The following is a 12,550-nucleotide window of genomic DNA, read 5'->3' on the forward strand; positions in this document are numbered from 1 at the left end:
GACTACACATGAGCTTTCACCAGCAGGCCAAATGTTGTATAAATTATTATTTTACTCCCTCTTCGGTCGTCAAGTGCAGTGTGTGGTAGGAGGAACGGCTTCCTGATCATTGGAGAGCGTTGACCCCTGGCCCTCTCCTGAGTGCATACTACTGGGTTTTCAGCACCTCAATGGTTCTGCTTTGCGTGCACATTGCTAGACTTTCCAACATGAGAAAGTCTGTTTCAGATATACGCTATGCTCTCATATCACTGTGTGACCCCCAGGGGGCCTTAAAACTGCCCCAAAGAAAAGACAAGTTAATCCTGTGTCTTTCTCAACGATATTTCACTATAACAATGGGACAAATTTTGTCAATCCGACTGAATTTTATTCGAATGCAGTTTACGAATCCGAACCGAATGTCTGCACAAGCGCACGGCCAGGGTTGCCAGATTTGCTTGGACCATCCCAATGGACATTCAAACTAGCCCAAAAAGCATCCCAATGACTATTCACAGCCCAAATAGCAATAACTAATCAACGAAATCCTTTCATTTTTAACCCGCAGAAAAAACAACAACTGGTGGAAACAAAAAAAAGCAGAGGACTTGGCAACGCCACCCTGCAGACAGCATCTCTCATCGAGTTCATGCTTTATCTCTGGATAAAAGTCAAAGCTGAGTTGGAGAAAGTTGTTCTCCAATGGCCTCAGGCCATTCAGAAATACCGGTTTATTGGCAGAATCCTTATTAAGTCCTCTAAGTACATGGAAGACGAATTGAATGAATCATTGTGTGCGGACATTGAGCTGCAAGAAGTCTTTAACCTGGTTCAAGGAGGTTTACCGAATGTATTGTTTTAGGATATTGCTGAAATTTCTGAGCTTTTTACCTTTATTTAAAAAGGACAGTAAAAGGTGACTGAAGAATTTTTGAAGTAGTAGAGGTTTTTGCATGTACTGTACTTAGAGGGTTTTGCAGAGAAAGAGAGTTATATTTGTTATAAAGCACCAGTTATCTCATGGGTTTACATTTCCTTTGGTATGTAAGTGTGTATTAATACATGTTAACAATATACAAAAGGTACAAATCCTAAAGTGAACAATGACATGAGTTATCGTCTCCAATGTAAAACTATTTTCTTGGACTGCATCAAACACATGGATTGTAGGCAACAGTTTACTTTCTGGGCCTGTTGACGTGGACAAGACCGACATTATCATAATTCCTCCCGCTTGGACTCACAGCCTGTAAATAGTCTATGTTTTCATATTTAAAAACCATGATTTAAACACAAGTTTTGAGCAGTGCAGAGTAGCGCTTGTTGTTTGTCGTTTCTGCAAACACAAATGCAGATATGGTTTTAATGTTTTTTATCCTTACCCTATCTGTTACGTCCTGCTCAAGCTGCACTGGTAAAGTTGATCGATCAGCTTGGTCATCTGCATTTTCTCGATCAGATTTGGCTCGTACTGTATTGGCAAGGTAGAAAAGCTGATATTAAAGAACGTGGTTTATGGTTCAAAAACACATTATTTTCCACATACCGTACATTTTTGATGGTCCAGATATCCTGCCTCCCTCAAACGCTCTGATTTGTTACAAAGCTTATCGATCTAAAAAGCACTGTGTCCCCGATTGGCCAGCTTACTATGTTGTGATTGGCCTGAATACCTCTGACGTCAGCCGAAAATGTGACGCTCCTTACCATGTTTTGAAGATTTGCTCACAATGCAATGCTGACAGGAGTTAAAGAGCAACTATTATTACCATCTATTATTAAAGCATCTTTTGCAGCGATTTTTGTGTGAGCATATCAGTGAACACCCCTGACCACTCGGTGAGTTTCACGTCTTTGTAAATGAAAGTTTAATGCATTTTAGGAAGGATGGTTCCTGTGCACCTATATAGCCATTATAGAGGTGGGAGGGGATACAAGAAACACCCGAAAATTCTCGGCCCAGCATCATATGTCGAAATTTCAGTCAAAACCGTTCTATTTCATCATAAACAATCTGAAAACAGGGCTTTAAGTGTAAAATACCGAACTTGTCCTTTAATAAAGATTAATGTTTCCACGGGTGAAATGCTCCTTTAAAAACCATTTCTAAAAGTAACTGGCATTTCAATTAATGATCTTTTCGTTGTTATCCAAGTAAAATTACTCAACCTAAACATGTCAGCCTGATAAAAACATTGTTTATATACAAGAAAATATGTCAGATGCACTTAAAGGGTTTTTACATGGAAATAAAAGCAAACAGATCAAGGCTAGTATTAACATGCAAAAATTTTAAATCCTCCTGGCTTAGAATGCATACCCATAACTAAAAACCATATAATTCAAAAAGTATGTCCCGAAAAGTGTATTTGTTCAGGCTCAATAATGTTTCTTAACATTGGACATGCAGTTGTTTTAACACCGTTTCTTGGCTCCTCATTGCCTTTTCTCAACACTGTGCTTTAATCCTGAATAATCTCCTTCGACAGATCTTCTGCTTGCTCATGCAGCGTCCGTCTCCACCCGTTTAAAGCCGCCAAGATGCATTGAGACGTCCCAATGATAAACAAAAAAGGAAATAAAGTGAGAGACAAAAAGAGTTGGAGGGAGAAAAAGGTAGAACGAAAATATTGAACTTATTGCTCCACCAAACAATTCTTGTTCAAGCTTTCTTGAGCGGGCCTATCTAATTGTTTCCAGTAAAGCTCCACAGGAATGATCGCATTGGGTTATTTTTATTAATAAGTCTAATTTTCCAGAGTACGGGAATGTATAAATGGACTTGGCCACTTTGTAAATCTGTTTCATTTTTATGACTGCTTATTAAACGAAGACACTTTGAATGTTCATTAATAAATGTGGTGAAATTGAAAGATTAGAGGTGCTTTAATTAATGTTACAAACTAAGCTCACCTACTTATGGGCCGGCAAAATTCAACCTTGGAAAAATGTTAAAATAAAGAACTTGGACATTCCCAGCAATACACAGTACAGTGGGGAAATTTCCTTTCTATTTGTCAGAGTATGAAATGGCCACATCAATCTGAAATCTGTTTATTACCCACAGATGCTCAGTGTCTCGGTTTTATGACTCTCATAAATGCTAATGATCTTTAGTTATTTATATCTGGCTCCCATCATATCACAACCAACAATAAATTCAGCTGGACAAACATGCAGTTTATACAGGCATGTTGGTAGCTGTGGCTAAAAGATGATGTGTACATGGCATGAAGTCACAGCTTTTGCGTGCAGATGTTTTTTGGCTGTGGGCTGTGGCACTAAAGATTGATGTGAGGATATTTCTGTTTCCGATCATGTCTCATTTTCTTTTATGCTGTTTTGGCCCCTTTGGCAAACTTCTCAGATAATGATATTATGAAATTCAAGATTATGAAACAGAAAGACGTTATGTATGGGCTCTTAAAAACATAAGTCATGCATTCTGACTTATTAACACTGTTAAAGAGTTGGATTCCTCATGCTAAACATAGGCAAAGTGTCAAAAAAACAGTTGGAGATCTGATAGTATTTCTGTGCACTTCGCCCGGGTTCGTTCAAGTTTGATGAGTGATCCATACGTAACAATCTTGCTATATTTATTTTATGGGCTGTTTCACTGCAGGAAGTACAGTGGAAGTCCTTATATGGGCACTTTACACAGAATATCGCACGCACACACCAACCAAGAGCTGAGACAAAATCAACGTCACCAGTGAAGTGTGTTTTTGTTTGTGAGGCATATTTAAGCTTGTTCATCTTCCCAATGAACACAGCATTATGGAAACAATGAATATAGTTTGTTTATCCGGGGTAGCAGCGGAGTTGTACGTGTGTGTTTGTTTTAGTGATAGACCGATATTTCGGCCAGCCGATATTTGCGGGTTTTATGTGTATCGGCATCGGCCGATATGTGGCTGCTGTGTTCGCCGATTTTTTTTCCGGCATTATTTACAGACAGAGTGCTGGAAGCCGCAAGCGATTGCAGGTCATGTGACTAAAAACAACCAACCTTTCCATGACAACATCAAAAGCTCGGCCTAACAGCTGATCATAGCTGCGCAAAGCGGGTTTTTTTATTTCTCATCTCTATATATATGTGTGTAGTAGTAAAGTGCTAGAAATCAGTATCCTTTGCTGATAGTTCCTCGTCATTGTGGAGAGTGCAGTTCATGGTTCCATAGCATACTCACCTGTTTTTACTATTTTTTAAATATAGTTTTTTTTTAAGTTCAATAAATGTTACTTTTTTAAATTGAGACATTTGCCGTCATCGTGCCATTTTTATGATGTAAATTGAGTGAGCAAAAAGCAGTATCGGCTCCAAATATCAGCTCAAGAAAATCGGCAGCCTGTATTGGTCATCGGCTAAGGCTGATGAATCAAAAATCCGTATCGGCATCGGCATTAAAAAAATCCATATCGGTCGTTCCCTAGTTTGTTTAAAGCTCCCGTTCTGTCTGTGATTTTAAAGCTTTGATTGTGTTTATAGTGGGCAATATAACATGTGTTCATGTTTCACGTGTAAAAAAACACGGTATTTGTCACACAATTTACTTATCTGTATAGCGCTGTTTTCACTGTTCTCAAAACAGGCTGATGTCTTCCTTGTTATGTGAAGTCCCTACTTCAGAAATACGTATCAAGTTCTGATTGTGTGGTTTGTTTAGTGTGCTGTGATTCGATAGCAGCTTAGCTTAGCAGAGCCGTTTGAGCCAAAGCTGGTGACTGACGTATTCCTGTGGGCGGAGTTTAGTCAACGAACTGTTTTACTGACGTCATTAAAGCAGGAAATAGAGGGCTGTAGTCCAAACCGGCCTTTCGTTCTAGGCTTTTAAAGAGGAATTCTATTGAAGAAAATATATCGCCTGGCAGTGAACTTTGAGCTTTATCATTTTACAGGTATTATTTATGCTATTATAGCAACATTACACACTAACTAGGGTTTAAAAAATGGTATCAGGAAGAACGTGACCTTCAAAGCTGGATTTTGTTTAAATGGGGCAGTTTCAACCAGGTCATGAGTTGCAGGCGGTAAGTAAAACTGCATCAAATGTCTGTGTTTTGTTGGCAATTGTCGCGTAAGTGCATATAATGTAAACAACATCAACATGCAGTGAAGTTATCCAGAGATAGTGGGATAATGATTTGTGTGTTTTGCTTGCTCGGGATTCCGCCCGCTTCGCCCGCGGTACACCTCTAAACTAAATACTATTTGCATATATGAAGGAAGCAATACTGAACCACTGTCTTATGTCACCTTTAAGAAAAGTAGCTAAACAATGATTGTCTGTGTTTGTTTTAAGGGAAATTTTATTCAAAACTGTAATAAATTTGTCCTTATGTACTCACCCATGTTGTTCCAAACAAGCAGTGATGGAGATGTTGAATATTTGTTTCTGTCATGTTTACAGCTGGAGAACTACATTCAGAAAAATGTGCGATCGGAGATGGAACGAAACGTCATTCACACCCAGACGGCCACCATGCTGGAGATAGGAACCAACCTTCTCAGCCAATCAGCAGAGACTACACGCAAACTGACAGATGTGGAGACACAGGTGAGGTTGATCAAATGAGACAGGCAACGTCTAAAGAAATAAATAACATCAACATATTAACTGCAGGGAAGTTCTGCAGAGATACTGTATGCCTTCTCTCATATCATCAAATCCATGTTTCAAATACATGAAAGTGGAAGACCTCACCGCATATTATTTGTCCAGAGTCATTGTTTTGTAATTTACTGTTTTTTTTTTTTTTTACATAAAATCATCATACATAATGTAAATACAACCTTGATATATTTAATATTGACAGAGTAAAGCCATGCCAACGATTCAAATTAAAATGAAATCAATGAGTAAATTTAAACTTTGATGATCCTATTTTAATAATTAGATTATGAGACTAAAACCTGGATTATACACTGGGTCACATACAGTATATACCCCATTAAAAGGTTTGGTATAACTGGGCATCAGTATGTTGTGTTTAGGTGTTCCTAGCTCAAAAGGCCAATAACAACAGACCATGAGTCTAAAGGTATACAGGGTACCTGGGAGGTGAAGGTATACCTGGAATTATTTATTAATAATAAAAATTAACATGAAACAGGTCTTTCTTACAGGGTAATATTTGTGCAATAAAGGTTATAGAGAACGTTATGCCTCAATGTATCCCATTTGACACTCAAAGCACTGGGCTGTTCTGAATAATGTGTGTGCTTTTTTCCTCATCTTAATTCATAATTTAGTGCAGTCGTAGCCAACAGAAGCAAGGTTAAGTGGCCATGCTGTGCGGTGTTGCAGGAGAATCAGAGAGGCGGTGAAAATGGCCCAGCTAAAACAGACACTGTGCTATATTCTCATAGAGCCATTCTTTCACAATGCTTTCATTTCATCTTTTAATCTCTTTATCAGTAGTTTTTGGACCATCATAGTACAGCCTGAAAAAATATTGAGCTGCCTTGATCAGGTTACACGTTTGTTGTTTTAGGCTCACTTGAGAAAACATGCCACTGAACCGTCTGCATTAAACAAACAGGCATAATGAGATAATCACTTACTCGTGATCAGTGTTTGACTTTTAAGAGACGTGATTATAGTTTTAAAAACTTAACCCCCATTACAGTTGATTAACACTGCAAAAATGATACTGCAGGCAATGTGCTTGGGTATAAAACCAACATGGGCAGACATTACAACATCTGGTAAACTTCAACACTATACTCTTGATATAAAACATCCTGTACATCTGCATATATGTAAACATGAAAAACATACTAGCTGGACAAGGGCATAATCATAATTCTGTCATTTCTTTACAGACATTTTATAAGTAATCCATGTGTCTGGGATTTTTTGCAGGTATTGAACAAGACCAGTCGTCTGGAGATACAGCTGCTTGAATACTCACTCAGCACCAACCGCCTGGAGAAGCAGCTCCTGGAGCAAATTCAGGAGGTGTCCCGTCTCAATGAGAGAAACAGGTGAGCAATGTCTCATTCATACCCTTATGTACCGTAGGTGAGCCACAACGTTATTAAAAAGTACATTGTATGCACATTGACATGTTTATCCAAAATTAAGAAAGATATGAGGGCTAGAAACCACACTTTACATATAAATGCATATGAATACTAAATAAATAACATTCCTTTTCCAGGCTTTAGCTTTGTTTGCAAAAAACTTTGCCAAAGGTAATTCATATTGAAATTGGGAGTTTGCTGAATAATAAAATAAAGAACGCCAGTTTACACTACAAATGCACATATGCCCACTTGATCACGCATGATGGAAGTTAACTCATTCCCTGCCATTGACGAGTTATCTCATCAATTAAGAGAAAACATTTGCATGAAAAACGTGTTCCTGATGAGTTTTTATGGTAATCTATATTACCGTGATTATCCACTAGATGCTGCTTTTACCCAATTTATAAAAAACTGAAGCAAATATTTATTCATTAATTTTACACTCCGTGTATGTTTTGATAAACGTTCTGAATCTGATCTTTAAAGTGGCCATATTATGAAAAACTCACTGTTTCTGGGTTTTGTGGTGTTCTTTTGTGTCTCTGGTGCTTCCACACGCATTCAACCCTGGAAAAAAATCCATCCATGCTGTTTTGAGTGAGATACAGGTTTCTGAATGTCCTCTGCCTTGAGTCTCAGATTGCACGGTTTCAAAATCAGCTCCGTTGTGACGTAACAAGCCTTGTCGTCACATTCCATTTGAAATTTCCCGCCAACCACACTGAAATAACAGCGCTATTTGGATATTATGGATTATAATCCCGCCTACTTTTAAAAACAAAGTTTTAACGCGTGTTTATGTGTTTACTGGAACCTAAAGTGTAATCTCATATACAGTCTGTTACGACGTAAATAGTCCTCAGATTGTAGGCGATATTATATTCTTTTTTAAGACGTTCATGCGAAATCTAATGTAAACAAGAGACTATATATCTATATTTCACGGATTATACGCATTTGTGGACAAAAATGGTAATTTGATGTATTTTATTGGACTTTCATGGATTATTCACACATCTGAAACAGACTGGATTCGATCCGCGATCGTTATATCAACACAAAAGGTAAGAAGTCACGTTTATATTCTGCATGTTGTCATCTGGACTTCTGTCACAAAATACTACATTTATGATGCTAGAGCATCTGTATCTCAAAACAGAGATCATACATTGATGCTTAACCCGTAAGTTGTACCTTTTAAACGATGTATAGTAGTGTTAATATTATTAATGTTTGTACACTCTAAAAATGGTTGGGTTAAAAACAACCCAATTGGCAACCCAGCGCTGGGTAAATATTGGACAGAACACATGCTGGGTTAAAGTAACCCAACACGTTGGGTAACACATTTTAACCCAGCAGGTTGGGTTGTTGAGAAAACCCAACATGTAGTCATTTTAACCATTTATGGGATTAATATTCTGGGTTTTGGGTTATTCTTGCTGGGTTATTTTTATCATGTGCTTTATTGTAAATCAAGACCATTGTTAACAGCAAATAAATGTTTATTTGATTGCAAAATAACTACAAACTCTTACATTTTTACAGTTGTAAGTTGCAAAATCATTTAAAGGACTGCTTACTGACCCAAGTATAAATATATTTATAAAATATCATTAATTATGCACATTGAAGTAACAATGTAACAGGTTGAATCAATTCGTTTGAATTTAAGACAGAATTTGTAATTTTACAGTATATATATGAAACACTGAAATGTACATAAACAAAACTACAGCAGTGTAAAAAAGAAACAATGTAATTGTTAAATTAAAAGTAAAATCATTCATAGATGTGTAAAGTTTTTTTAAAGAACAAATGTTTTAAATTTCACGGAATGGAATGTATTTGACTAAAAATACTTCATTTATTAAAGTTACTCGTCGCGAACAAAGATGTACAAAGGAAACGAACAGGAGAGGATTTATCCATTTAAAAAATTACAGACTACAGGAATTCCCAATAGAAGCACATTGCCTGGGGTATTTATTTTTTTAAGCACTTAAAATGCCTTTAAACCAGAGACTGTAAAAAATATGCAAGTAGTGTCCGTGACGTCACCTATTGGTTTGTGAAGAGCATTTTTGAAGCTTAAAGTAGGCGGTGCGTGCCGTCGCCATCTTGGCCGAATTGCAGTTTAAGTCACTTCCGTATTCAGAGAGACTGATTGAGAAAAAAGATTGAGAGGTCTGCTGCATGTTTCCCATGGCCAGGACGAAAGGAAAGGGTTTCGAGGATTCTGTCCAGAGAAGAAATTCCACCACATTTGTTGCAATCTACAAAAGAGGAAAAAACTTTTAGTGGTCTGAACTGAATTATCAGATTGAAGTATTCAGAAAACCATGTGGGCCAAGTGAATTATATATTTTATAAAAATTATAAGGGTTTCATTTGCATCCCTGGCTGCATTACCACCACGTGTGAGATTTTTTTTCCAAAAATGCAATGGCCTGTTGTCAGTTTGCATAAGACTTTGGTGTTACACTCCTTTAACTGTTGTGCCAACAACAAAGGCTGCAAACCACACAGACTGACAAATAGGATGATCTGATCTGACTATAAAGAATAAAGTACTGCAGAACTAAAATTTAGCAGATAATTAAGACATTCTAAATATATTTTAAATAGGAATTATTAAATTATATACTTACTGGCTGAAGTTGTATGAAGGTCTTGCTAGCCTCATCAATGGATGGACGTTAAAACTCTGCACACTCTAAAAAAAGAATTGGAAAACAACATCACATCTGATCTCTGCTAAAAACATAACATCTCTGATACAGTATCAGCCACAGATCAGAGGGTTGGTCAATATACATTTGAAATCACAGGAGACAACCCAAAAATATTATGAAATTAATATAAAATAGTAACTAAATACGACTCAATAACACATCTAAATTCATATAACAGTACACATATACATGTTTGTTAACAGATAACGTTAGTCACTTCCACGAAGCCTCCGTCTTGGTGACAAATACGTTTATGTTTTCAAGTTCATATTCAAACACTTAAATTATTGTTTCATTTTAAAAGAGAGGAACAAGCATACATACAAGACACCAGTTCTTGGAAATGCTGTTTCGTTTTAATTTATCGACGCGTTACCTGCCGTACCGACTGTGAAGTGAATGTGGGTTCTTGTCTTTGCCTCAGTGACAGCGTAGACGACGGCTCCGTGATCCTCCGCCGCGGCGCCGTCGGTAAAGTTAACATGTGCTTCTGCTCGCGCCTCGCCCTTTGCGGTCTGTCTTTACATATCGAATGACAAGAAAGCAATTCGTTTGTCGCTAAATTTAATTTAACAGCGTCGCTATCGCTTGTTAAGCTGGGAAAGGGAAAACTATGCGCGTGTGTGACACAAAAAGCCGAAGTGGGTTGCGGAGGTCCACTCTGTACCGGTTTTGACTCGCTTTGTTAAAGGCTTACAGAAATTGTCATGAGTTAACGTAATCAACCGTGTGATGTGGATTTTATAACATGTTTTATTAATTTTATATGCCATATCAAACATCTTAGAACGATTATTCAAGTCAATTTGTGTAAATGGCGATCTGAGGTAACAGTCGTCATTCCTCCAAATTACACCCGTTGTCTTAGTCAGTATAAATTAACACGTTGCTGTCTCGCAAAATGTTATAATCTTGTTTATATTCATGAAATGTTCACAAAAGCATATAAACTTACCTTGAAACAACTGCTTCAGTGACTCTGTCCTTTCACGACGACCATTGCTGAGCACATTCAAACATCAAGGGCGCGAAGCACGTGAGCCTCTTCAAACAACCCAACATAATAGCCCAGCAGTTTTAACCCAACACCTAGAAAACTGAAACTACCCAAAAAGTGTTTAAAATGTAAAAAAATAACCCAGCAAAACAACCCAACAGACTCAACCCAGCATTTTGTGTTAAAAAATAACCCAGCCATTTTTAGAGTGTAGACAGTAGGCTATATAGATATTGTTAGCAGCGTAAACTGACATCATCCCTCCCACGAATTGGTGCACGTCGAGGGTGTGAACTTGTGTGTGTGTGTGTGTGTGTTTTAGCAGTCCTTTGCCATTGAGAACAACGAGGTGGCTAACCGCTATGCTAGTTAGTTTGCAGCGTGGTTTCTCCTGGAATGTACTTATTAGTGATACGTTTTGTCTGTTGGCAATACATAAACCGTTAATAATAATAATAATAATAATAATATATATATATATATATATATATATATATATATATATATATATATATATATATATATATATATATATATATATATATATATATATATATAAAATAATACAGTCTGTACTGCTCGCGACAGGGCCGGCCCTGGGCATAGGTGGAATAGGCAAATGCTAAGGGCGCCGCCGACCCCTTGGGGCGTCCGTGCGCCCAAATTATTATATTTTTTTAATATTTGTATATAAACATTTAACTATAAATATTTAATTTTGCACAAGAAAACAGCATTTATTAATGAATTATTAGTAGCATAGTATCTCGGAAGATCGTGCTTGTTAAATAGCTCTGTCTGTGACTATACTGCACTGAAGCGGCAGTTTAAAATATAAACCCAGAATTCAGCGAACGTCAAGAACAAGAAAACGGAAGCAACAATCAGACAGAGACGCGGAATTTACATAATTTTACACAGACCATGTTTAAATTTCAATGTTTCTGCACAGAAATACCAACTTGTTCACTTTGTTTGGGATTAATAAGCTGCGCATTGGAGTGCTGGCCGCGGTGCTAAAGACGCGCTCGGACCAACATGAACTCACAAAGTTCCGTGGGATAGTCTAGGAATTTTGTGCTAATTTTTCCGTGGCATTCTCACGGATCTCCGCATTTTTCCGTTGCCCTGCTACGGACTGTCTTTTTCCGTGGCATTCTCACGGATTGGTTACTCAACTGCTTTTTCCTATTTTCAAACCATTTTCGCTTCGGTTTAGGGTTAGATTTGGTGTTTGCGTTAGTATGTCACTTTAAATATTGGTTTATATTATTTTTTCTGATTTATTCTTTTATATTTTCTAAACTTTAAACAATTGTTGCCTGGCGTTGGGGTTAGAGTTGGGTTTGGGTAGGGATGTCATTTCATGTAAATCTAACCCTAAACCGAAGCAAAAATGGTAAGAAAATAGGACAAAACAGTTGAGTAACCAATCCGTGAGAATTCGTTATTTTACTTTATTATTTCCACTTAAGAAGAGTTCTGCACTTTTTATTTCAATATTTCTCTTTAAATAAATACTATTTTGTACTTGAATCTATAATTTCATTATTTTACTAACCCAACTAACTCATCTGCGCTTTCCGATAGGTTGCACGTAAGGGGAAAAGTATAGCTTTCTTCCCCTTGAGAAGAGTTGTGCACTTTTAAACTTTTTTTTTTTTTAAATATCTCTTTAAAAAAACTTTTTTCTTTATTTTACTAACCCAACTAATGACTTCTCCGCTTTCCAATAGATTGCACGTAAATATGTGTGTATATGTGCCATCAGTAGGCTACTCTGTCAGAACGCGTCTTCAG

At 37.2% G+C, this 12,550-nt stretch overlaps 1 protein-coding gene across 3 annotated transcripts in view; it reads left to right on the forward strand.

The window, feature by feature from the left end:
- Nucleotides 1-12,550, forward strand: part of angpt2b (angiopoietin 2b) — a 59,109-nt gene that overhangs the window by 28,655 nt on the left and 17,904 nt on the right. For all 3 annotated transcript variants that reach the window (XM_055219828.2, XM_055219829.2, XM_055219827.2), the window contains 2 exons: nt 5,397-5,543; nt 6,852-6,973. In XM_055219828.2, the coding sequence (XP_055075803.2) occupies nt 5,397-5,543; nt 6,852-6,973 (269 nt within the window). The remainder of the gene's footprint in view (nt 1-5,396; nt 5,544-6,851; nt 6,974-12,550) is intronic.

Source organism: Misgurnus anguillicaudatus, chromosome 20 (assembly GCF_027580225.2).
Source record: "Misgurnus anguillicaudatus chromosome 20, ASM2758022v2, whole genome shotgun sequence".
NCBI classification, from domain to species: domain Eukaryota; kingdom Metazoa; phylum Chordata; class Actinopteri; order Cypriniformes; family Cobitidae; genus Misgurnus; species Misgurnus anguillicaudatus.